At 46.8% G+C, this 27,875-nt stretch overlaps 1 protein-coding gene across 7 annotated transcripts in view; it reads left to right on the plus strand.

The window, feature by feature from the left end:
- The window catches only part of plxnb1b (plexin b1b), a 379,931-nt gene that overhangs the window by 187,229 nt on the left and 164,827 nt on the right, over window positions 1-27,875 (plus strand). For 6 of the 7 annotated variants that reach the window (XM_073072817.1, XM_073072818.1, XM_073072811.1 and 3 more), the window contains one exon: window positions 22,059-23,193. In XM_073072817.1, coding sequence (XP_072928918.1) covers window positions 22,059-23,193 — 1,135 coding nt within the window. Of the gene's footprint in view, window positions 1-11,259; window positions 11,281-22,058; window positions 23,194-27,875 lie in introns of those variants that run through there. The other variant, XM_073072814.1, reaches the window with a different exon arrangement.

Here is a 27,875-nt window from a genome sequence, read left to right on the forward strand (position 1 = left end):
GGCTAGAGGTTAAAGTATGGATACGAAATAAAATCTGTAAAAATACATAAATACCCACATGTATTGACAATGTAAACAGCTTTATAAAAACAGAACTAAAGAGTTTACATTGCTGTGACGGAGGTAATGGATGGCGGGGTTGGAGTGGGGGCTAACTTGAATTAATTTTATTTAGACGTACAGCATGGAGTAGGCCTTTGAGCCATGTCGCCCAGCAACCTCTGACAACACTGATTTTAATTTGAACCCAAACGATTGGACAATTTACAATGACCAATTAACCTACCCGGTAGGTCTTTGGATTGAGAGAAAACCACACATTCCATGGGGACAAAGTGTAAATTCCTTACAGAGGACACTGGGCTTGAACTCCAACCACCAGTGCTTAAGCTGGAACAGTGTCGCACTAAGCACACTGAATGGTTTAAGGGGTAGTGCGACTTACTCCAGCACTGATCCCTTGTCGTCATAGGACTATATGAGAGCAGGTTTAGGAGCAGGATTAGCTATTTGCCATATTCATTTACATGGATTAGGAATTTACTGTGGTGTGTGATCAGTGCGTGTCATGCAGCAAAAAATCATAGGTTAAGGCAGGGTTCCCCAATTAATTTAACACAAGGGCCAAATTATGTCAAGCATGCCAAGCCAAGGGCCAAAATGTCCAGGGTTTTTTTTTTATCATTGTGCCAGTAAGTTGTTTTATGGGTAGATATTTATGTTGCTGCTATTACCATTATTATTAGTAGTAGTAGTAGTAATTTAGGCCTGGGATTCTCAAAGCCTGTGTTGTGGGTCACACAAGAAAAAAAGATGCACTCTTGAAACAAAATGTCCAAAACCAACCATTTAATTATGACTCTGGCTATCACAACTGTCAGCTGTCATATTGAGAACTCATTTGGGACTTAAAATACTCTCTCTCTCTCTCTCTCTCTCTCTCTCTCTCACTCACTCACTCACTCACACACACACACACACACACACACACACACACACACACACACACACACACACACACACACACACACACACACACACACACACACACACACACACACACACACACACACACACATATCTTCGCCACTTCTCTTCCACACAGAGTTTTAGTAGTATTGCCTTTTTCACTGTTTCTGTTCTCTCATTTAATCTATTTGTTCTTTTTAATTAAGCTATGTAGCATTTGAAGTATGAAGTGTAGCTATAAATGAAATTATCAGTATTATTGTTGTTGTAATATTATTATACCACAATAAGATTGACAAATGGACAAAAATAAATTGATTCACTCACTAATCAGTGAGAGAAGTGATAGCGATGGGATGAGGCAATCTTTCTGATGTCGGGCCTGTATTCTGTTGTGGCAATCCTGAGGCACTGGCCAAGATGTGCATTGGAGAGTCTGTTTCTGTCCTGGTGCTTGATCGAGTTCATTGAAGAAAACGATGACTCACATATGTACATGGAGGGGAACAGTGTGAGTTGGAGCATTGCAATAGCTTTCGTGTTTTTGAATTGAGCTTGGGGAACCACGTTGATCCAAAAATTGCTCACCCCAACGTCCTTGTGTTGTGCTTTGAGCAAATCAGATGTTCCCATTTCCAAGACCTCCATCTGAAGAGTTGCCTCATCTATAGAAGGCAGCAGCCTTTTGGCCTCTGCAGTCCACTGGCCGTCAGCCGAAATGGAGAACAGCTGTCTCAGGAAGAGGAGGATGTCACCTGAGAGTTTAGGGGAGCTTTCAAATCGTTCCCTGAAGTTTTCAGCCAGGCTCGTCACAAAATCCTTCACCACTGGATCCTCCCGCATTTTGATCTTCTCGCAATGCTCCCACAGACGTGGAAAGTGCAGCTTTCACCCGTGAATGTCTCTCTCCAGAAGGTTCAGCTTTGACCGGAAAGCTTCAATCGCCTCGTACACGTCTGCAACAGTGTGGTTGTTGCCTTGTAATTACAGTTGATTTAGATGAGACATGATGTCCCACAAAAAAAGAACATGTGCCATCACCTTGTTGTCACTTAAAAACCTCTTAAATCCTTGGGCTTTCTGGCTCTGCAGGCTGGATAAAAATGACACAAGCTCATCGCGCAGGTCGCACACCCTCTCCAACACACGGCCAGCGAAGGCTGTGCGCTCTACGGGGGCATAGGTCAAGTGTACGGTGTGGGATGAGGTTAACATAAATTAGAACAGTGTGCATTTTATTTACATGTTATGACAGGTGCGTTCACGTAAGTGCCAATGAGTCAGCGTGGTCCAGACATCTGGTTCTCACGGTCTGCCTATTGGGGTTCTCTGTGTTAAGGTATGGATATGAAAAACATTTGAATAAATATTTAAATACCCACACGTATTTGCTGGATAAGCAGCATTATAAAAAGCTTTTTTAGTGTTTGTAGTGCAGTGACTGAGGAAATAGAGGCAGGTGGGGAGGTCTAAATAGAATAATTGATCAATTTGACTGCCTAGAAGAACTTTTAAAATGACATAATTTATTTTGTTGTTTTCTTTTAATAGCCCTATAGCTCTTTCCAGAAGAGAGCTTTTGGAAAAGGCAGTTTGCAAGGAGGGTAGTGTTTGCAATGATTTTCCTGCCAACCTCTTTTTCTGGACACACACAAGTTCTGCAGTGATGGTAGACTGCAGCCAATGTGCTTTTCTGCTGACTTAACAGTTCACTGTATTTCCTGTACATTGTGACAGGATGCCATGCCAAACCAGACAGTAATGGCTGATGTGAGGATTTTGCTTAATTTGGCAGTGTAGAAACTGAAGCTAACGCAAAATGGATAGGTGGAGAGGAACCAAAGATTTGGGACTTTCTGGATCTCTGTTAATTGTCAGTTTCAGTTGCTGCAAAATCACTTGGCAACGAAATAGAAATGTAAGTCAACCAGAATTCCCCGGGTGTATTTATAAAGCCCACTTTACTCTCAAAGACACGAAACTTTGAACCTACAGTTAGTTTAAGTGTGCTCTACCTTGTGCTTTGAATGCATTAGTTCCCTAAGTCAACAACTCATGGAGATTTTTCCTGATGAGACCTGCTTAGTTTCGCAGTTCAGAAGCTTTGAATAGGTCAGTGCATCTCCTATTGTGGGGAAATCAGGGGTTTGCCTTGTGAATGAGTGAATCAATCCTGGATGTTAACCTTTGAACCTACTAATCACCCTGTAACTTGGCAACCAAATATGTGCCTAGCAACTCCTCTAGAAGTTCAAGAACACATGGGAACAGAGGGGAGAAGTAGCATTAAACCCCAGTAACTAATGCTTTTTCCCTCCCAAAGTCAAAGCATGTACATGTTACCTTACACTACCTTGGGATTAATATCTTACAGGAAAATAAATAGAATAGAATTTGTAAAAAACTGTAAATAAAGACTGACATGCAACCAATAAGCAAAACAAAACAAACTGCAAATAAAAAAAGTAATACTCAGAGCATGAGTTGTAGAGTCCTTGAAAATGAGTCTGTAGCCAGTGATTGAAGTTATCCATGCTGGTTCAGGAGCCTTTTGGTTATAGGGTGGTAACTATTCCTGAACCTGGTGATGTAGGACATAATGCTCTGTGCCTCCTGCCTGATGTAGTAGTGAGAAAAGAACGTGGCCTGGATGGTGGGAATTCTTGTGGCAGGGCTGCATGTAACTGTGCTCAATGTGATGGACTGTGATTGTCATGTGTCTATTGGCATCACATTTCTTGTGCAAAAGTCTTAGGTGCGTACACACACACACACACACACACACACACACACACACACACACACACACACACACACACACACACACACACACACACACACACACACACACACACACACACACACACACACACCACCCCCTCCCCAAGGTGCCCAAGTCTTTTACACAGTACTGTGTTTTATGTATTGCATTGTAATGGTACTGCAAAAAAAAAATTCATGATATGAGAGTGATGATAAACCTGATTCTGATATGGGTCTCTATTGTGGACTGAGAGAGGGAAGGTGGCAGGGAGAGAGGAATCATGATTGGGAAGAGGGGAGGGAGTGGGAAGCACCAGAGAGACATCCTGTAATGGTAAATAAACCAAATGACCTAGCCTGGTCTCTCTCAAGGCTGGGTGAGTCTGTACTCGTGCCAGCCCCTGCCCCTGGCACTCCCTCTCTGCCCTGCCTTCCACCCCCCCAGTGGTCCTCCACCCTCGCCACTCCCAACATCCTTTGCTCCCGCCAAATTTATAAATTCGCTCTCCACTGCACGTTGACAAATACATTACTGTGCAAAAGTCTTAGGTGCCCTACCTACATACAGTATACGTGCCTCAGGCATTTACACAGTACTGTGCCAATTTCTTTCTTTCGTGGTAAAGCTGTTTTATTTCTGAAGACCGGAATCAGCAGAAAATGCTGTGGAATATTTTGCATATTGCTCAAATTTTAATGAAAGGAGTTAAGTCTTGCAGTACCTGGTATCACTGAACACTTTACATGCTGCTACATGTACTTAGCTGAATAAGCCCAACAAACACGCACTGGTTTATCGTCAGTGAAAAGCAACTTCCACAGCACTCTGCCATCACCTTAGAACACGACAACTTTAAAATGTAAAAACACACAATGCTGGCAGAACTCAGCAGGCCAGACAGCATCTATGGGAGGAGGTAGTGACGACGTTTTGGGCCAAAACCCTTCATCAGGAGTGAAGTAACATGGGATGGTCGAGGGGGGATAAGAAGTGGGGGGAGGGATGAAGTAGAGAGCTGGGAAGTGATAGGCTGAAGGGAAATGGGCTAGGGGGAAGGTGGAGGATTATGGGAAATAAAAGAGAAAGAAAGGTAGGGCTGGGGGAGATTATAGTGAGGGGGGAAAAAAGAGAGAGAAAGAGAACCAGACTAAAATTATAGATAGGGATGGGGGTAAGGGGGGGGGGGGGCAGGGGTATCAACGGAGGTCTGTGAGTTGAATGTTCATGCCGGCAGGTAGGAGGCTACCTAGGCAGGAGATAAGGTGTTGCTCCATCAACCTGCGTGTGGCCTCATCTTGACGGTAGAGGAGGCCATGGACAGACATGTCAGAGTGGGAGTGGTCTGTGGAATTGAAGTGTGTGGCCACAGGGAGATCCCGCCACTGCTGGAGGACTGAGCGCTGGTGTTCGGCGAAACGGTCTCCCAGTCTGCGGCGGGTCTCCCCAATGTATAAATGGCCACATCGGGAGCACTGGATACAGTATATCACCCCAGTTGACTCGTAGGTGAAGTGGTGCCTCACCTGAAAGGACTGTCTGGGGCCTGGGAAGGTGGTGAGGGAAGAAGTGTGGGGGCAGGTGTAGCACTTCTTCCGTTTGCAGGGATGAGTACCCGGAGGGAGGTCGGTGGGGAGGGATGGGGGGATGAATGGACAAGGGAGTCGCGTAGGGAGTGATCCCTGCGGAAAGCCGAGAGTGGGGGGGAGGGGAAGATGTGTCTGGTGGTGGGATCCCGTAGGAGGTGGCGAAAGTTACGGAGGATTATACGTTGGATCTGTAGGCTGGTAGGGTGATAGGTGAAGACCAGGGGGATTCTATCCCTGGTGGGCTGGCAGGGGGATCGGGTGAGGGCAGAGGTGTGTGAAATACGGGAGATGCGATGGAGGGCAGAGTTGATAGTGGACAAAGTCAGAAGCCCCTTTCTTTAAAAAAGGAAGACATCTCCTTTGTCCTAGAATGAAAGGCCTCATCCTGAGAGCAGATGCGGCGGAGGCAGAGGAATTGAGAGAAAGGGATAGCATTTCTGCAGGATACCTTATCTCCCGCCTCGGTAGCCTCCTACCTGCCGGCATGAGCATTCAACTCACGGACCTCCGATGATACCCCTGCCCCCCCCCCCCCCCCCCACCTCATCCCTATCTATAATTTTAGTCTGGTTCTCTTTCTCTCTCTTTTTCCCCCCTCACTATAATCTCCCCCAGCCCTACCTTTCTTTCTCTTTTATTTCCCATAATTCTCCACCTTCCCCCTAGCCCATTTCCCTCCAGCCTATCACTTCCCAGCTCTCTACTTTATCCCTCCCCCCACTTCTTATCCCCCCACGACCATCCCATCTTACTTCACTCCTGATGAAGGGTTTTGGCCCAAAACGTCGTCACTACCTCCTCCCATAGATGCTGTCTGGCCTGCTGAGTTCTGCCAGCATTTTGTGTTTTTATTTATTTCCAGCATTTGCAGATTCACTCGTGTTAACTTTTAAAAGTCTCCAGTTTCTCCAGATGGCAATTGGAGTAATAGAGAAAAGCTTCAAAGAAACAGATTTTCCTACTAGTTATAAAGTTAAACTAGTTACAAAGATCTGGGAAATCTTAAACAACACACTTGAAATGCTGAAGGAACTTGGCAAGTGAGGCAGCATCTTTGAAAAGGAATAAACAGTTGATGTTTCAGTCTGAGGCTGTCCATCAGAACTGGATAGGAAGGGGATAGAAGCCAGAGTAAGAGGGTGGGGGAATGAGAAGGTAAGAAACTGAGAGAGGATTGATGGAAGAAGGCTGAAGAAAGAATCTAATAGGAGAGGACAGTGGACCATAGAAGAAAGGGAAGGAAGAAAGGCAGCAGAGGGAGAAGATGGGCAGCTGAGGGGAAGAGAAGAGGTGACAAGGTAACCTGAATGAAAAAAGAAAGGAGGGGGGAGAATTTTATAGAAATTGGAGAAATTGAATTCATGCCATCAAGTTGGAGACAATCCCTATTCTGGTTCCTCACTTACTTCTTCGCTTCTACTGTTTGCCGAAAGAAATGTGGAACTTTAAGTGCCTTTGTGTAACAAATAAAGACCAACCTGATGATACTTTGATGGTTTAGAAGCTTGCTGTTTTTTTTTATTACGTGCAATCGTGAACAATAGCCAGATCGGAAATGCCGATCAAATCAACTAGTTCCCAAAGAGAACTCTGATAGGCTAATCAGATGGTTCACTGCTGCTTAGCGATAGAACACAAAAAAAATCATATGTAGAATTAAGAAACATTAAAAAATTGTAGAAATACTGGAGTCGTGATGATCATGATGAGATCTGCTGGAGAGAGACATTTATACACATGCCGTCCTCCATAATTCAGAGAGATTGAAGGATAAGGTTACAGGGTGACAAAACGTGACAGGAGCACTTGGAACTAAAAACTAATCCCTACCGGGAGAAAACAGCACCTGATCTTTCGGCACATATACCAAGATACAGTGAAAAGTTTGTCTTATGTACTGTATATACAGTACGCAGTGATTTGGTAGAACAACACAAAATGATAACTGCAGAATAAAATGCAGTGGCCACACTGTAGGTACAGTGCTGGTAAACAATGAAGTGTGGGATTACAACAAAGTAAATTGTGAGGTCAGGTCCATCTTAATGTACAAGTGGTCCTTTCAGGCAAGAGAATGGGATTGTGGGAGATAAGACAGCCATGATGGAATGGTGGAGCAGACTTGATAGACTGAATGGCCTTATTCCACTCCCATGTCTTATGGTCTTTCAGGACTTTTATAACACTGGGATAGATGCTGTCATTCAGAATGGTGTTATGGGCTTTCAAGCTTTTGCATTTTCAAGAGGGAGGAAGGGAGAATATCCAGAATGGGTGGAGTCATTGATTATACTGACTGTTTTACTGAGTCAGTGAGGAGAAGCAGAGTTTGTAGGAGAGAGGCTGGTTTCCATGATGTGCTGAGCTGTGTCCACAACTTTGCAGTTTCTTGAAGTCACGTGCAGAAGAGTTACCATGCTAAACTATTATGGATCCAGAGAGAATGCTCCCTTTGGTAAGGGTCGACAGGGACATGCCAGGTTTCATTAGCCTCTTGAAGAAGTTGAGGCACTGGTGAAGTTTCTTGGCCATGTCACCAGTATGGTTGGATGAGCTCAATTCCTCCTACGCTCACTTTCACCACCAGATCAGGGAGAAACTTCGCACACCCCTATGACTCCCAGTGATCCTTTGGTCTCAGTATCTGAAGATGACCTGTGGACTGCCATCAAAACAGTGAATCCAAGGAAAGCATCCATTTTGGATGGAGTACCTGGCGGAGTATTGGAGACCTGTGCCGACCAACTGGCTATCTTCAACCTCTCGCTCTGGCAGTGTGTGGTACCCACCTGCTTCAAAAAGATTTCAATCTGAGGCCCAAGAAGAGTGTGTTAACCTGTCTGAATGGCTATCATCCAGAGGCACTTACATCCACGGATTTGAGACTGTTTTGAAGCATATCAGCTCCTGTCTGAGTGGTGATATGGAACTGCTCGAATTTGCCTACTGAAGAAACAGGCCCACAGCAGATACAATCTTATTGGCTCTTCACACAACCCTGGAACATCTGGACAGCAAAGGTGTATACATCAGGATGCTTTTTATCGATTACAGATCAGCATTTAATACCATCATCCCTTCAAAACTAACCAGTAAACTGTAAGATCTGGGCCTCAATATCCCTTTGTGCAATTGGGTCCAGGATTTCCTCATTCGAAGACCCCAGTCAGTTCAGATTTGTAAAAATATCTCTGTAATCTCCATCGGCACAGATGCACCACAGGGATGTGTACTTGGCCCCCTGCTCTACTCGCTTTGCACCTATGACTGTGTGGCTAAGTACAACTCCAATGCCATATACAAATTTGCTGATTACACCACTGTTGTGGGCTGTATCAAAGGTGGTGATGAATCAGTTCACAGGGGGGGAGGGGGGGTATTGAAAATTTGGCCGAGTGCTGAAATAACAGCAACCTCTCATTCAATGTCAATAAAATCAAGGAACTGGTTTTTGACTTCAGGAAAGGGAAACCAGCGATCCAGGAGTCAGTAATCAATGGAGGATCAGAGGTGGAGAGGACCTGTCTTGGGCCCATCATATAAATGTAATTGCAAAGAAAGCACAATAGTGCCTCTACTCACTCAGGGGTCTGCAGAGATTCAGCATGTGTGATGGAAAGTGTGCTGACTGGCTGTATTATGGCCTGGTATGGGAACACCGATGCCCATGAGCAGAAAATCCTACAAAATGTAGTGGATTCATCCCAGTACAACAACCATTGAACATGTCTATACAAAACGTTGCCGTGGAAAAGCAGCATCAACCACCAAAGATCCTCACCACCCAGACCGTGTTCTTTTCTCACTGCTACCATCAGGTGGAAGGTACGGGTGCCTCAGGACTCGCACCACCAGGTTCAAAAACAGTTACTACCCCTCAACCATTAGGCTCTTGACCAAAAGGGGGTAACTACTCTTTCTATTTCTGGTGTTCCCACAACTGATGGTCTCACTAAAAGGACTTCATCTTGTTATTTCCTGCTCGTTATTTATTGCTATTTATTATGCATTTGCATAATTAGTTCATTGATCTTGTTTATAGTTAGTTCTATAAATTTGATGAATGTGCCCACAGAGAAAGAATCTCAGGGTTGTATGTGGTGATGTGTATGTACTCTGATAATAAATTTTACTTTGAACTTCGAACCAGTGTATATGGATTTCAGCAAGGCATTTGATAAGGTACTCCTTTCAAGGCTTATTGAGAAAGTAAGGAGGCATGGGATTCAAGGGGACATTGCTTTGTGGATCCAGAACTGGCTTGGCCACAGAAGGCAAAGGGTGGTTGTGGATGGGTCATATTCTGCATGGAGGTCGGTGACCAATGGAGTGCCTCAGGGATCTGTTCTGGGAGCCCTTCTCTTCGTGATTTTTACAAGTAACCTGGATGAGGAAGTGGACAGATGTGTTAGTAAATTTGCTGATGAGACAAAGGTTAGGGGTGTTGTGGATAGTGTGGAGGGCTGTCAAAGGTTACAGCAGGACATTGATAGGATGCAAAACTGGGCTGAGGAGTGGCAGATGGAGTTCAACCCAGATAAGTGTGAAGTGATTCATTTTGGTAGGTCAAATATGATGGCAGAATATAGTATTAATGGTGAGACACTTGGCAGTGGGGAGGATCAGAGAGATCTTGGGATCTACGTTCATCTCCTTTGTCTTACTGATGTTGAGTTGCAGATGATTCAACTTGCACCTTTTGACAAAGCCCTCCACCAGGGCCCTGTATTCATCCTCCCATCCTCCCTTTTATGCACCCAATTATTGCTGAGTCATCAGAGAATTTCTGCAGATGACGTGATTCGGTGTTCTTCCTGAACTCTGAGGTATACAGGGTAAACAAGAAAGGAGACGATGCAGACCCTGTGAAGCCCCAGTACTGCTCATAACCATGTCTGACCCATAGCTCTGATGCACACAAGCTGTGGTCTGCCAGTTAGGTAGTCCATTATCCAGAATACAATGGAAATGCCAACTTGCATTGAATGGAACTTTTCCCCAAGCAATGAAGGCTGTATGGTATTGAAGGTACTTGAGAAATCAAAAAACATGATCATATTTTTGCTTGTGGGATTCTGAGCAACTCACAAAATGCTGGAGAAATTCAGCAGGTCAAGTAGCATCCACGAAATTGAATAAACAGTTAACGTTTCATGCCAAGGCCTTTCATCAGTCCAGAGTCAGAATTTGTCTAAAAATAGAACTGATTGCCCTCTATTCTGACAGTGAAGTCAAAGACATGTCAGTAAGTTGCTTTCTGAGATGCTCCAGTCCACTGATCTCTTGCTGAGAGATTTAGCTTTCAAATACATGGAGCTGTGGGAAGCTGGCTGTACACTAAAGTTACTCGGAAACACAAAGATTGGCCTTTGCAGTGTAGATGAGGTTAGCTTTACTTGTACGTTGAAACACGCAGTAAACTGTGTCATTTGAATCTGTGACGAATACAGTCCGAGGATATGCTAGGGGGCAGCCCATAAGTGATGCCATGCTTTCAGTGCCGACATGGATGCCCACGACCCACGACTGCATCCATATGGCTTTGGAATGTGGGAGGAAGCTGGAGCACCTGGAGGAAACCCCATGCGGTTACGGGGAGAATCTACAGACAGTGGTGGGCATTGAACTCCAATCACGATTACTGGTGCTACAAGGCATTACACTAACTTCTAGCTACCATACCGCCCTGGTAATAGTAATATAAGTAATTTAAAGATGTGCAGACTATATAGCTTTGTCTCTAGCCATTATTGTGAATGTTCACATTGGTACCAACTCCCATATGGAGAGCAGACTGTTGCAATAGCGTGTGTATGATTGGTTTATTTGCCTCTGAGGAAATTGTAGCTCAATTTTTGTTTCCTTCCCTCTCCCTCTCTCCCACCCCCTCCTGAGTAAGTCATCACTTGGTGAAGACAATCTTTAATCTTGGGTGGATGCAACCCTCCATTACCAGATCAGGTAACTCTCCACTTTTGTATCCCAGGGCAGTTGAAGGAAGAGAACTAGTAGTTCTCAATAGATTGTGTGAAATACTGGAGTCCAGTCTCTGCTTGTTTTACCTTAATTATGTAACAAGCCAATTCAGCTGTTGGAAAGGTTGAATAGGCGAGAACTTTATTCCCTGCAGCGCAAGATAATAAGGTGAAATTTGATAGAGGTCTACAAAGTTATGAGGGGTGTACATAGCCTAACTGCGCTCAGTGCTGTGTGAAATTCTTAGGCACCCCAGCTCCGTATACTGTATGTGCCTAAGACTTTTGCACAGTATGGTAGTAAATTTATGTATTGTACTCTGTTGCTGCCACCAAAAATTCCACATTTGATGACATGAACTAGAATACTACAACACAGTACAGGCCCTTCGGCCCTCAATGTTGTGCTGACCCATATATTCCTTAAAAAAGTACTAAACTCACACTACCCCGTAACCCTCTATTTTTCTTTTATCCATGTGCCTGTTCAAGAGGTTCTTAAATACTCCATATGTTTTAGCCTCCACCACCATCCCTGGCAAGACGTTCCAGGCACCCACAACCCTCTGTGTAAAAAAAACTTAACCCTGATGTCTCCCCTAAACTTCCCTCCCTTAACTTTGTGCATATGTCCTCTGGTGTTTGCTCTTGGTGCCCTGGGAAACAGGTACTGACTATCCACCCTATCTATGCCTCTCATAATCTTGTATATCTCTATCAAGTCCCCTCTCATTCTTCTACGCTCCAAAGAGAAAAGTTCCAGCTCTGCTAACCTTGCTTCATATGACTTGTTCTCCAATCCAGGCAACATCCTGGTAAATCTTCTCTGCACCCTCTCCATAGCTTCCACATCCTTCCTATAATGAGGTGACCAGAACTGAACACAATACACTAAGTGCGGTCTCACCAGAGATTTGTAGAGTTGCAACATGACCTCTCTACTCTTGAACTCAATCCCCCTATTAATAAAGCCTAGCATCCCATAGGCCTTCTTAACTACCCTATCAACCTGTGCAGCGACCTTGAGGGATGTATGGATTTGAACCCCAAGGTCCCTCTGTTCATCCACACTCTTAAGTAACTGATCATTAATCCTGTACTCAGTCTTCTGGTTTGTCCTTCCAAAATGCATCACCTCACACTTGTCCAGATTGAACTCCATCTGCCACTTTTCTGTCCAACTCTGCAGCCTGTCTATATCCTCTTGTATCCTTCGACAACCTACAGCTCCATCCACAACTCCTCCAATCTTTGTGTCATCCGCAAACTTACTCACCCATCCTTCCACCTCTACATCCAGGTCATTTATAAAAATCACAAATAGCTGGGGTCCCAGGACAGATCCCTGCGGCACTCCACTAGTCACCGACCTCCAGGCAGAATACTTTCCTTCCACAACTACCTTCTGCTTTCTTCCTTTAAGCCAATTTTTTATCCAAACAGCCAAGGTTCCACTTATCCCATGCCTCATGACTTTCTGGTTGAGTGATAAACCTGATTCTGACATGGGTCTGTACTGGGGACTGAGAGTGGGAAGGGGGTAGAGAGAAGGAAATCATGGTTGGGGGATAAAGGGGAGGAAGGAGGAAGCACCAGAGAGACATTCTGTAATGATCAATACCTGTATACCAATAATTTGGAATCAAGTGACCTTGCCTGGTGTCTCAGGGCTCTGTGTGTGTGCACACTGCCCCGACACCCCTTCTCTTCGTCCCCTCACACCCCTCCTGTGGTGCTCCAGTCTTGCTGTTCCCAACAGCCTTTGCTCTCACCAAATTTACAAGCTCACTCTCTGCTTCACACTGACGAGTGAGGGAACTAGTACTTTAGGTGGCATGGGACTAGAACTAGAGGTTAAGTATGAAAGGTGAAAAAAATTAAAGGGAACCTGAGGGGGAACTTAGAGAGTGGTGTGAGTGTGGAACAAGCTGGCAGAGGAGAAGTGCTGAATTGGGGTTTGGTCTGGATGCAGATCAATGGGCCAAGGCAGAATAGTAGTTTACATGGACTAGATGGGCCAAAAGGCCTGTTTCTTGCTGTACTCCCCTCTAGCTCTATGAATGATGTATTAATGATCCAATCAAACAAATTTGTGGATGGGTTGAATCATGTTTGTGTTTTTCCCTTTTACTGTAACTTAACTTTTTAAACGAGAACCCTCGGTGATGTTCATTTGGGGATTTCAAAACAAAATTTGTATGTGCATTTCAGTTTGAACTAAAAGTTGGTTTGGACACAATGTTGTTGCCTCTTACAAAGGCCCATAGTTCTTAACATGACAAGGAAAAATGAACCATTTAGAGGAAACATTCTGTTCCATGTAAGCTAGTTTCCTGAGCTTGGAAATGTGAGCTCTGGAGGAGAGACAGGGGAAAGCTGATGTGGAGCAGCATTTCCCAAGCAACTTCATCCATTCTTCTACAACCATCAGTGCTCTACAGATATTACACGTGTAACTAAAAAAAAGTGGAGCTCTGATGACTGTACAAAATTGAGGGGTATCAGTAGGGTAGGTGCAAACAGGCTTTTTGCACTGAAGTTTGGTGAGAGGTGAACATGAGGGGGAAATTCACTCTGGTGAGAGTGTGGAGTGAGTTGTCAATGGAAGTGATGGCTGTGGGTTCATTTGGGAGAAACTTGGGTAGGTACATGGACAGGAGGGCTCCAGGCTGGGTGCAGGTTGATGGGTCTAGGCAGATTAGTCGGAGCTGGGCCACGGGGCCAGTTTCTGTGCTGTAGTGTTCTATGTCTCTAGCTGACTGTGGTTCTGTCACAGCTGGCAGACAGATGCTGTAATAGCACAACTAATCAGTTTTTCTGACTGACAGAAGTGAGCGGAACGGACCTCTTCATCTCCATGATAATGTGGTGAAATGTTCTTTTTCTCACCACTGAAGTAAATTGCTTCAATCAGCATAAAATGCCCCCCTCTCCCCTGAAATTCACTTAGAGTCAATCAACATCTCAACTCTTTAACCTAATAACCCTGCCAATCAAATCTATCAAATTTTATTTTTAAAAAAGGCTGTTTTTTTTGTCCCAGACATGCGCATCGCTATGAAGACCAGTGTTAGTTACCTTGCTGTAATTGCCCCCGCATTGAGAGCATTGTCAAGCTGCTTCATCGAGCCAGTAGATGTACAGGGTGGCTGCTGTACTGAGGCAGTTAGCAGTTTTGACAAGGTCCATGAGGGGAAGCTAGTTTCTGCAGTGTGCTGAGCTGGGTCCACAACTCTCTGTGTTTCCTTCAGATCATGTGGAGAGCAGTTGCTATACTAGGCTGCTTTCCATCCTATGGTGATTTTCACTCTGGTTAGGAATCAGTGGGGATATGGCAGTTCTGAGTAAGAATAGAAAAGCAACTTTCCTAAGCATGAATCCCTTTCTCAACAGCATCAATAAAACTTTTGCCACCATTTCCAGTCCAGATGAAGGGTCCCAGGACAAAATATTGACTGTTCATCCCCTCCAATGATGCTGCCTGACTTAGAGAGTTTCTCCAGCTTTTGTCTGTGATACCCAACATTAATTTTGTTCTGGTCCATTCAGTCTGGTCAAACACATGAAGAGTAAAGGCAGTGATAATAAACCAGAGCAAAATACCCACACACACGCCGCTGGAGGAACTCAGCAGGTCAGGCAGCATCCATGGAGAGAATTAAACAGTCAGTGTTCCAGGCTGAGACGTTTCATCAGAGTTCTGATGAATTGAACAGTCAGTGTTCCAGGCTGAGACGCTTCATCAGAGTTCTGATGAATTAAACAGTCAGCGTTCCAGGCTGAGATGCTTCATCAGAGTTCTCATGAATTAAACAGTCAGCGTTCCAGGCTGAGACACTTCGTCAGAGTTCTGATGAATTAAACAGTCAGCGTTCCAGGCTGAGACACTTCGTCAGAGTTCTGATGAAGATTCCCAAGCCTAAGCATCAACCGTTTATTCACCTCCAGAGTTCCTCCAGAATTTTGAGTGTGCTGCACCATCAATAACTCACTCTGAGACGTAAGAAGCGAGATATCGGCTTTTATTGACTGGAAGAATGAACAACACTACATCCTGGGGAATGAGGCAGGGCAACAGGCCTCAGTCGCCTTTATACAGGGGTCTGTGGGAGGAGCCACAGGAGCAGTCCAGACAGGTATATGTAGTTCACCACATTCACCCCCACTTTGTTTTAAAAAGAGTCCCCAGGTGGCGAAGTTCCTTACAAGTATATTTACAGGTTAAGTCTATCAGGTGGTCGAATCTGTCGCTGCGATCTACGTAGCTCCGGCTGCGATTGCACAGGTGCCGGAGGTGGTGATTGCACCGGAGACGGAGGTTGTGCTGGTTCTGGCCTAACTGGAGGTGTCAGGGGTCCCTCACGTGTGTGCGAGGCGCCCGGAATATACGCGTACGAGATGCCTGGTACATGAGCGTCGTGAGGAGTCTGTGTGGGGCACGGTGTGTGCGGTGTCACCTCGGGTACAGGGTTCATAGTTACTGTGGAGTGTACGCGGTAGTGGTCTGCTGCTCCTGCGGGCGCCAGGTCGCGGACAGAGACCGTGTCCTCCCGCCCATCAGGCAAGACCACGTAGGCATACTGGGGGTTAGCATGCAAAAGGTGAACCCTCTCGACCAGCGGGGAGTATTTATTACTCCTCACATGTTTCCGGAGCAGCACTGGCCCCGGGGACGTCAGCCAAACTGGTAGGGTGGTCCCAGTGACAGACTTCCTGGGAAAAGAGAATAGGCGTTCGTGAGGGGTGGCATTGGTGGACGTACATAACAGGGAGCGGATAGAGTGGATTGCCTCAGGGAGGACCTCCTGCCATCGAGAGACCGGCAACCCTTTTGACTTAAGGGCTAAAAGTGTGGCCTTCCACACTGTGGCATTCTCCCTCTCCACCTATCCATTTCCCCGGGGATCATAGCTCATGGTCCTACTAGTAGCAATACCGCTAGCTAGCAGGTACCGGCGCAGCTCGTCACTCATAAACGAGGACCCTCTATCACTGTGGATATAGCAGGGATATCCGAACAGAGTGAAGAGCTGGCGCAGGGCTTTTATGACGGACGTGTTAGTGGTGTCGGGGCAGGGAATGGCAAAGGGGAATCGCGAGTACTTGTCAATAATATTGAGAAAATAGACATTGCGGTCGGTGGAGGGAAGGGGGTCCTTAAAGTCAACACTCAGTCGCTCAAAAGGGCGGGTGGCCTTGACAAGTTGCGCCGTGTCAGGACGGTAGAAGTGCGGTTTGCACTCAGCGCAGATTTGGCAGTCCCTGGTCATCGTCCTGATGTCCTCCAGGGAGTACGGCAGGTTCCGGGCTTTAACGAAATGGTAAAATCAGGTGACCCCCGGATGGCAAAGATGTGCATGAAGGGCATATAGCTGGTCGAGCTGTGCACTAGCACACGCTCCCCGGGATAGGGCATCAGGGGGCTCATTGAGTCTGCCAGGCCGGTACAGGATATCATAATTGTAGGTGGAGAGTTCTATTCTCCACCGCAAAATTTTATCATTTTTGATTTTGCCCCGCTGTTGGTTGCTGAACATGAACGCAACCGAGCGCTGGTCGGTCAGCAAGGTGAACCTTTTGCCGGCGAGATAGTGCCTCCAGTGCCTAATAGCTTCCACTATGGCCTGGGCTTCTTTCTCCACCGCGGAGTGCCGAAGTTCAGAGCCTTGAAGGGTTCGAGAAAAGAATGCTACTGGCCTGCCTGCCTGATTGAGGGTAGCGGCAAGCGCGAAATCGGAGGCGTCACTCTCTACTTGGAAGGGAATGGTCTCGTCCACCGCATGCATCGTTGCTTTGATAATGTCCCCTTTAATGCAGCTGAAGGCCGCGCAGGCCTCAGCAGAGAGGGGAAAAGTGGTAGACGACCAGGGGGCGGGCCTTGTCTGCATAATGGGGGACCCATTGGGCGTAATAGGAAAAAAAAACCCAGGCACCGTCTGAGGGCTTTGAGAGTGGTGGGAAGAGGGAGTTCTAACAGGGGGCGCATACGGTCGGGGTCAGGGCCAATGACCCCGTTTTCCACGAGATACCCAAGGATAGCGAGTCGTGTGGTTCTGAACACACACTTGTCCTTGTTATAAGTAAGGTTCAAAGCTTCGGCCACTTGGAAAAATCGTTGGAGGTTGGCGTCGTGATCCGACCAGTCGCGACCACAGATGGTGATGTTATCTAGATAGGGAAATGTGGCCTTCAGGTTGTACTGGTCCACCATCCGGTCCATTTCCCTCTGGAAGACAGAGACACCATTCGTGACACCGAAGGGGACGCGCAGGAAGTGATAGAGCCTGCCGCCCGCCTCGAAGGCGGTGTAGGGGCGGTCCTCTGGGCGGATGGGGAGCTGGCGATAAGCGGATTTCAGATCTATTGTCGAGTACACCTTGTACTGAGCTATCTGGTTGACCATATCCGCGATGCGGGGTAGGGGGTACGCGTCAAGCTGCGTGAACCTATTGATGGTCTGACTATAGTCCACAACCATCCTATTTTTCTGCCCAGTCCGAACAACAACCACCTGGGACCGCCAAGGGCTTGTGCTTGGCTCGATGATCCCCTCCCCGAGCAGCCGCTGCACCTCCGACTTAATGAAGGCCCTGTCCCCCGCGCTGTACCTCCTGCTTTTAGTTGCCACAGGTTTACAGTCGGGGGTCAGGTTGGCGAACAGCGATGGGGGAGGGATCTTGAGGGTGGAGAGGCTGCAAGTGGTGTCAGTAGCGCAGCTGTCGGCATGGTGCTGGGCGGGACGTGTGTTTCGGTGTGTATGTGTGTGCGGTAACAGGGTATATGGCGAAGTCCCACCAAACTGAGGATTCCTGACAGTGAGTGGTGGGAGGGGCCCGTCATATGCCATAGTCACACTTTCGAGATGGCTCTGGAAGTCCAGCCCCAACAGCACAGGAGCGCACAGTCGAGGCATGACCAGGAACGCAAAGTTCCGATATTCTGTGCCCTGCACCACCAATGTCGCTACACAAACCACCCGGATGTCTGTGGAATGCGACCCAGAAGCCAAGGAGATCCTCTGACTTACCGGCCGTGTCACGAGTCCACAGCGTTGCACTGTGGCCGGGTCAATAAAACTCGCAGTGCTGCCCGTGTCAAACAGGCAGCTAGTCCTGTGTCCCTCCACCAGGATGTCCATCATTGACCTTGCAAGCTGGTGCAGAGCGCTTTGGTCGAGGGTTACGGTGGCCAAAGTTGAAATGCCGTCTTGGTGCCCGGTAAACACCGGCGAGTCGGGGGCGGGGCATGGTGACACCGGCAAAGATGGCCGCCCTCATCTGGGCATGCAAGATGGCGGCCCCCACGTGTCACACGGGTAGGTAGGGGCGGGGCATGGTGACGCCGGCAAAGATGGCCGCCCACATCCGGGCATGCAAGATGGCGGCCCCCACGTCTCAAACGCAGCGCTGCTCGACCCTGCGCGTGGTTTAGACTTACAGGCTCTGGCGAAATGGCCCAGTTTTCCGCAGCTGGAGCAGGTCGCTTCTCGAGCTGGGCAACGGTTTAGAGGATGTTTCTCAAGCCCACAGAAATAACACAGCTTTCACTTGGTTGGGTTCGGGGAGTGCGTGGAACCGCGACTGGCAGCGGCGTTGGCGAATTCGCTCGCGGGAACCGGTGGCGGTGGGGTCGGAGGTGTCCACGGAACCGGCGGGGAATCGCGCGGCTGGACAGCGTCAGCGTTGTGCAGAGCAGCCTCCAGCGTGTCAGCCGTCTCGATCGCCGAGCGTAAGGTCAGATCAGCATTTTCCAGCAGCCGCTGGCGCACATACACTGACCTAATTCCGGTAACAAAGGCGTCTCGTACCAAGAGTTCCGCATGCTGTTCCGCCGTGAGCGTTTTGCAGTCAGAAGTCCGCACGAGTGCCTGTAGAGCTCGGAGAAATTCGGCGGACGACTCCGCAGGGCGCTGTCTGCGCGTGGCCAAGCGATGTCTGGCGTAGACGGCGTTCACCGGCCGCAGGTACTGTCTTTTGAGGGCGTCAAGTGCCCCTTCGTAGGTCGAGAGTTCCCTGATGAATGAATAAACTTTTGGGGCGACTCTCGAGAGGAGAATCCTGTGCCTAACAGCGGGGTCAGTTGCACGAACCTCCTCCAAGTATGATTGGAAGCATGCAAGCCAGAGTTCAAAGGCAAGAGCTGCTTCAGGGTCTTGGGGATCCAAATCCAATCTTTCCGGACGTAAAACGGTTTCCATGTTTTAACTTCCAGTCAATAAAATTGATGCACCATCAATAACTCACTCTGAGATGTAAGAAGCGAGATATCGGCTTTTATTGACTGGAAGAATGAACAACACTACGTCCTGGAGAATGAGGGCCGGGCTCAGGCCTCAATCGCCTTTATACAGGGGTCTGTAGGAGGAGCCACAGGAGCAGTCCAGACAGGTATATGTAGTTCACCACAAGGGCAGAGGAAGATGTATTCATTATAAGCAAGACCATGGTGGTTAGATACAGTCAAGAAAGCTCACCGACACTTCTACTTACTCAGGAGGCTAAAAAAATTCAGCAAGTCCCCATTACCAATTTGTATTGATTCACCATAGAAAGAATCCTGTCTGGCTGCAGCACACGCTCTGCATATGACCGCAAGAAACTGCAGAGTTATGGACATTGATGGAACCAGTCTCTCCTCCATGGACTCTGTCTAGACTTCTTACTGCATCTGTAAAGCAGCCGGCATAATTGACATCTCCACTGACGTGGTACATTCTCTCTTCTCCCCTCTCCTATCGATACAAAAGTCTGAAAGCACACACCACCAGACTCAAGGACAACACCTATCCCATTGTTATCAGACCCTTGAACTACCCTCTCATATAATATGATGGCCTCTTGGCCTCACAATCTACCACGTTACGGTCTTCTACTTTACCGTTTACCTGAACCGCACAATTCTGGTATCTTTTATACTTTACTCTGTATCACTGCCTTGTATGGGAACTGTACCTTCCCTAATCACAGAGAGTGGTGCGGACAGCCCAGCACATCTGCAGTTGTGAACTTCCCATGATTCGGGACATTAGGTGTGAAAAGGGCCCGTAGGACCATTGGGGACCCGAGTCATCCTAACCACAATCTATTCCAGCTGCTACCATCCGGGAAGTGATATCGCAGCATAAAAGCCAGGACCAACAGGCTCTGAGACAGCTTCTTCCACCAGGCCATCAGACTGATGAACTCACGCTGATTTGAGTGTACTCTATATGACATTGACTGTTCTATTTTTTATAAATTATTATAAATTACTATGATTTCACATTGCACATTTAGACGGAAACGTAACGTAAAGATTTTTACTCCTCTTGTACGTGAAGGACATAAGAAATAAAGTCAATTCAATTCAGTTCAGTTGTTATTGCTTTACTTGATTCTAGCTCAGTGAACTGTTTAATGATTTGGTCTGTGTGACCAGTATGCGCTGTACATGTGACAATAAACTACCCCTGTAATTGGATGCCACAGTACACGATAGTACAGCAGTTAGCAAGACACCATTACAACTGAGTTCAATTCCAGCATCATCTGTACGGAGTCTCTATGTCCTCCTGTGAAATGCATGGAGTTTCTCCAGATGCTCCAGTTTCCTCCCACAGTCCAAAGGTGTACTAATTAATGGGTAATTGGTCATCGTATATTGCCCCATGATTAGGCCAGGGTTGAATCAGGGTGGCAGGAATGGCGGAATTCAAGCCAGGCTGAAGCACAGAGGGATGAGGCCATCTCTATCCAGCACCTTGTTGGCGAATGTGCAGTCACCGGAGAATAAGACTGATGATCTCAGGGCAGGGCTGCAGCATCAGATCACAATGGTTTATCGCATTGAGACTTGGTTAACAGTGAACCCTATCCATCCAGAAGGTTTTACCATTTTCAGAATGGATCAAACAGCGAACTCTGGGTACGGAAAAAGGTGCAGCACATGCTTTTTAGCCGATTTCCATTGGTGTACAGACGTGGGAGTTATGTCGATTCTTGTTCCTCATGATTAAATGTAAACCATTCTATTTGCCATGGAAGTTATCACCTGTGAACCTGACCACAGTTTATATACCACCAGCGGCTGATTATAAGCAAGCACTCGCAAAACTGCAAGAGGTCTACTTTTCACATTGTTTGTCAATGATTCAGATAATGGAATTGATGGCTTTGTCGTAAAGTTTGCGGATGATACAAAGACAGGTGGAGGTATAGGTAGTGCGGACTAAGCAATGGGATTGCAGCAGGAAGAACAGTAGTGCAGACTATTATCTAAACGGGAAGAAAGTTCAAACATCAGAGGTGTCCAAGACTCCCAAAAGGTTAATTTACAGGTTCAGTCTGTGGTAAAGAAGGCAATTTTGGGCTCCTTATCTCAGAAAGGACGTGTTGTCATTGGAGAGAGTCCAGAGGATGATACAAAGACAGGTGGAGGTATAGGTAGTGTGGACTAAGCAATGGGATTGCAGCAGGAAGTTACTAGCATCTTCAGAATCAGCTGTATTTATCAATAAAACAATTGTTCCGTTGCTGGTCACTTCCATAATATAATTCTATTTTCTGTACATCATTCCCAAAGAATATTACATGTGAAATGATTTCATTAGAGTACGTCAATTGCACAATCACCACTTGACCAGAAGAAGCTGATTGAATATTCAGTGCATCTTTAATACATTGCCATTTTGTTACTGATTTCATTCCCCTCAGCATTCAATATCCAGGCCAAAACGTTTGCCGTTTCTATAATCCTCTTACTGATCCAACCTTTGTTCTGTTGCAGCACTTTGACCATGCTGTCTGGGACCATCCTCATTGTCATCATTTTATCAAGTGCTTCCACCAGCCGTGGAGACCGCTACAAGTCCTTCAGTAGATCGGATACAAAGTTTGAGCACTTAACAGTCGATCCGGAGACTGGAAATGTCTACATAGGAGCTGTGAACTTCCTCTTCCAGCTGACCTCCGAGCTGACTGATCCGGTAGTGCAACCCACCGGGCCGAAGAATGACAGCAAGGACTGCCTCCCGCCTGTCACCCGGAGTGACTGCCCGCAGGCTCGGCTGACTGACAACCACAGCAAACTGCTGCTCATTAACCCCTATGGCAAAGAGCTGATTACCTGTGGCAGTTTGTTTCAAGGGATCTGTGAGAAAAGGAGTTTGGGAATGATTAGCCGGATCTTGTTCCGACCTGAGCGGCCCGTCGACACGCAGTACGTGGCTGCCAATGACCCAAACGTCACGACCGTCGGATTGGTTGGCCTATCCAAAGGCGAGGTGGCGGTGCTGTTTGTGGGGCGTGGATATACCAGCAAAGGTGCTGGTGGGATTCCCCCCATCACCACCCGCAATCTGGTGTCGGCAGAGCCACGGAGTCCGGATTCACATCCCACTTTCTCCTATGAGGATACGGCAAAGTTAGCAGTCGCTGGAAGGCTTTCGGAGTACAACCACCACTTTGTCAAATCTTTTATTTATCAATTGTCTGTGTATTTTCTATTCTACCGCAGGGACCTGAAGTCCCCTTCCAGGGAATATAAAACCTATGTGTCACGAGTGTGCCTGGGTGACATGCATTATTACTCCTACGTGGAGGCGCCCCTTGTCTGTCAGACTGCAGACAGGAGCTACAATTTGCTTCAAGCTGCCTATATCAGCCGCCCAGGAAAGGGCTTGGCCGAAGGGGTTCTCCAAACCGACGGGGAGGTCCTGTTTGCCACTTTCGCTCTTGGCCAGACATCCACAGCAAAGCCAACAGAGGAGTCAGCGCTCTGCATTTACACCATGAACCAGATTGATCAGATAATCAATCAGACTCGGGATCTGTGCTACACCAATCACGGCAGGACCCTGGACGGGCATGAGGCAGCCTATATAGAGTACGAAGTCAAGTCCAGCTGTAGTGGGCTAACATCAGTAAGTGTTATTATTCTTTTCTTGTTTGACTTTGAACTTTCAATATTGACAATTTTGGCCCATTGATCCATCTGTTTAATGCTGTGGATAATGAAAATACATAGGCCAAGAAATTCAAGCTGTTGGATTACTGTTACATAAAGATAACATATATAAGTTCCTTTCCTGTCATTTCAGGGATTAAGTTCAGGAAAGTTCACAATATTATCGATCCTCGATGAAATTTTTGCATTTGCACATCCACAATATGATGTACTAAATGTTTCAATTAAGCTCCACGTGACTGCATTTAAAAGACCAGTTTAAGTTCTTTCAGAGCTGGAGGTTATTTCATAATTCAGACCCAACTTGGTGAGCAAAAGATACCCAAAAGAGAAATAGAAGTTGGTACCCCATCCACTGCCAACAAACTCATAGTTCCCTTACTTCGCACTGCTAGTTTCTGCCTCCACAAACGTGACTGACGGGGTAGGTCCATTGTCTCTGCCTGCTGCTGCTGCCCCTCTGAACTTGTGTCACATCATGCCTTGACTCTGGTTTATCCCCCTGGTTTAGTCCCTCCCCACCAACACCTGCGACGCTTTTCATGGTCTGGATTTCCTCACTAGCTTTCAGTTCCCTGGCCCAGACCACTGATTTTCACCATGGATGTCCAGCCCCTATATATATCTATTACCTAGAAAGAAGGCCTTAAATAAAAGGATCTCAATATTGGTTCTCAATAAAAGAACCAACCAGTTCTCTGCCACCAGCACCACCCTCCTTCGCTGGCAGAACTGGTCCTCACCCTCTGCAATTTTTCCTTCAGTTCCTCCCACTTTCTGCAGACTCAAGGTCCAGCCTGAGACATTCACATAGGCCCCAGCTACGCTTGCCTTTTCGTTGGTTATGTGGAACAGTCCATGTTCCAAGCCTTCCCCAGTAATGCTCCCCAAATCTTCCTCTGCTACTTCGTGCACCCATGCTGAACTTTGCTTCCAACTTCCACCCTGCCCTTCAGTATACTAACCCATTTCTGACACCCCTCCCTCCCCTTTCTCAAACTCTTTGTCTCCATCTCTCATTACATTCATGTCCACTGAATCCGTTCCCAGGAAATGCCTTTCTTCTTCGAGGAACAACGTTTCCCTTCCTCATCCACTGATGAGGCCCTCACCCGCATCTGCTCCATTTCCCAAACATTTGCGCTCACCCCACCTTCCTGCCACCTTGAAAGTGACATACTTCTCTTGTTGTTCCCTGCCACCCCATGAGTCTCCGCACCTCCACCATCTCATCCAACCACCAAATGTATCTTTAACTCTGCCAACTCTCTCCACCTTCTGCAGGGGTCACTCCCTCTCTGATTCCCTTGTCCATTCATCGCTTCCCATGAATCTTCCTCCTGGAAGCAGCACTGCCCATTCACCCCCACCCCCCCCCCCCCACCACCTCCACTCAGGCTCCAAACAGTCAATGTTACACTGCCCATTCACCTCCCCCCCACCCCCACCACCTTCACTCAGGGCTCCAAACAGTCCTTCCAGGTGAGGCGACACTTCACTTGTGAATCTGCTGGGTTCTCTATTGTGTCTGTTGCTCTGATGCAGCCTCTTCTACATTGGTGAGACTCGCTGTAAATTGAGGGACCGCTTCATCAAGCACCTCTGCTCCATCCACCAAATGCAAAACTTACTGGTGAGCAAACATTCTAATTCTGATTCCCATTCCTGTTCTGACATGTCTGTCCATGGACACCTCTTCTGCCATGATATGGCATCTTCAGATTGGAGGAGCTACAGCTTGTATTCCGGCTGGGTAGCCTCTAACCTGATGGCATGAATATTGATTTCTTCTTCCAGTCAAAAAAATTACCTTCCCCTCCCCTCTTCTTCTGTTCCTCCCTTTGGCCTCTTACATCTTCTCACCTGGCTTCATCTAAGACCTTCTAGCTTTCTTCCTTCCCCTGCCCCCCACCTTTTTATTCTGGCATCTTCCTTTTCGGTCCTGAAAAAGGATCTCGGCCCAAAACCTCGACTGTGTATTTATTTCCATAGATGCTGCCTGACCTGCTGATTTCCTCCAGCATTTTATGCATGTTGCTTTGGATTTCCAGCATCTGCAGACTTTCTTGTGTTTAAGATCCTACAGAGTTGGTAGAAAGATGCACCGACTGTCAGGTTTATAAAGTAGAGCCGGTGGTGACCGTCCCAAAGAATACATATTGATTTTTAATGAGAACGAGGTTGATAGCTCAAGTTGATAGTTGATAGTTGATTGAAGGAAGTACCTGAATTTACGTAGCTGGCATCACGAGCCTGACAGCAAACACTACTTTGGTTTAGATGTGACAATGCTATGGTGAACAGCAACGAGCAGCAAAGAATGCAGTTAGCTACACATTTGAGTTAACATGAGGAAATCTGCAGATGCTGGACATTCAAACAACACACACAAAATGCTGGTGGAATGCAGCAGGCCAGGCAGCATCTATAAGGAGAAGCACTGTCAACGTTTCGAGGCCCGAAACATGCGTGTGTGTGTGTGTGTGTCTCTCTCTCTCTCTCCCCCCCTCCCTCATATTCACGATGAGACCTGGGTGGTGACAAAGAGTTCAGTAGCTTTAAGGCCTGGGGGAAGAATCCTCACCGTTTGTGTCCTAGTGCTACAGTTCCCACTGGTAGTTGTTACTGGGCCTGTCACCCCCAATGGAGCACAGTAGGCTACTGACAGCAATTTGTCAGACTCCTCTGTCCTGACCCGGTCTTGCAAGTTGTCTCCAGGCATCGCCCATCTTCCTACATCTTCTAGACAAAGATGCTTTCGCTCCCAGGCATGAGGTTTGTGGAGCTTCTGCAGTGGGTGATTGCTAGCTCCATGCCCAACCTTCTACCTTTCACAGGGGATTGGGTCTGTCCAAGACCGATTTCTTTTCCTATTGGACCAGGACACCATTGGTGTTCATTTCCAGTCTCCTGCCACTGCATCAGCCAAATCCTACCTCAGCGCAAAGCAATGCAGTTTCAGTCTCTTTCTTCTGGGAATCTGTCTATCTTCTGAGGACATCAGTGCTTGGTTCTGTACAGGCTTCAAGCCTCTACATGAAGTTAGGATTGAAGTCAATCAGCGAGATGGTGCTGCTGAATCAGATAATGTCACATTTATAGTTAGCCTGAGTGTTGGTTGCTGTACTTTTCCTGTTGGCACCAATAATTCAATTCTAAGATGGCAAATGACCATAACTGAATAACTACTTGGTGATTGGATAACGAGGTGGGGTTCGCAGCAATGAGATACAAATGTTTGCACCTCTCCATAGTTGCTGGTCCAATCTGCGATTTAAAAAAAAAGGACAGAACATAGAACAATACAGTACAGAAACAGCCCTTCCACCCTCGATATTGTGCCAAACAAATTAAGCTAATTAAGTAAATCCCTTCTGCCTGCATATGGACCATATTTCACATTTACTACACATTCATGTGCCTGTCTAAGAACCTCTAAAAAAAATGCCTCTATCGTATCTGTCTCCACCACCACTTCCAGGAGTGCATTCTAGGCACCCAGCACTCTGTGTAAAGCAAAAATAAACTTGTCCCATGCATCTCCTTTGAACTCCCCTCCCCCAACCATAAATGCATGCCCCCTAGTATTAGACATGGAAAAGATACCAGTTGCCTACACAATCTGTGCCTCTTAAAATCTTAACCGATCAGGTGTCTCCTCAGCCTCTGCCGCCTCAGAGAAAACAACTCCAGTCTGTTCAACCACTCCACAGAGCACCTGCTCTGAAATCCAGACTACACCCTGATAAATTAGCATAAAAGAGACCGATGGAGTTGGTTAGGTCAGGGCCATTCACTCCATTTACAGGAAGTGATTTGAATCAAGAGGGTCAGGACTGAGAATCAACTCGAGTATGTGGCATTGAGATATTGTGTGGCTGCAAATGGGGAGATGCTTATGTTATTTCATGAGGTTGCGAGGGAGGGGCAGCTGGAAAGGCTACAGGTGTAGATTAGGGTTCTGACATGTCAATGGCATGAACATCGATTTCTCCAGCTTCCAGAAGTTTCTTTCCCCTTCCCTTCGTTCTTCAATTCCTCACTTTGACCTCTTACCATTTCTTTCCACCTGCATATCACCCCCCCCCCCCCCCCACTGGTGCCCCTCTTCCTTCCCTTTCTCCTATGGTCCACTCTCCTCTCCTATCAGATTCCTTCTTCTCCAGCCCTTACAGCTTCTTACTTGCCCGTCTCCCCTACCCAGCTGGCTTTATCTAGCTCCTTCCTGCTTGTACTACTTCTTCTTCCCTAACCACTTTATTTTGGCATCTTTCATCTTCCTTTCCAGTTCTGATGAAGGGACTCAGTCTGAAACATTGCCCGCACAGATGCTGCCTGACCTGCTGAGTTTCTCTGGCATTTTCTGTGTGTTGCTCTGGATCAGGGTACTTTGCTCTTGAGTAAAAGGCAAGAGCTTCGAGTTGTGCCATTTGCTTGGAGTACACTGCCCTGTACAGTTGTGCTCCTTCACTTTCATTCCCTCTTGTCTGATCCAGATCATCTGGCATGCTTTCATGTCTGGCTGTTCAACAGTTTTTCTGATAAATTGGTTAATGGAGTGTGAGATTCTTTGTACAATGATTTATCATGCACATTAAAGGGGAATTTATCAAATTCTTTGGTTATTTGAGATATTCA

Source organism: Hemitrygon akajei, chromosome 19 (assembly GCF_048418815.1).
Source record: "Hemitrygon akajei chromosome 19, sHemAka1.3, whole genome shotgun sequence".
Lineage (NCBI taxonomy): Eukaryota > Metazoa > Chordata > Chondrichthyes > Myliobatiformes > Dasyatidae > Hemitrygon > Hemitrygon akajei.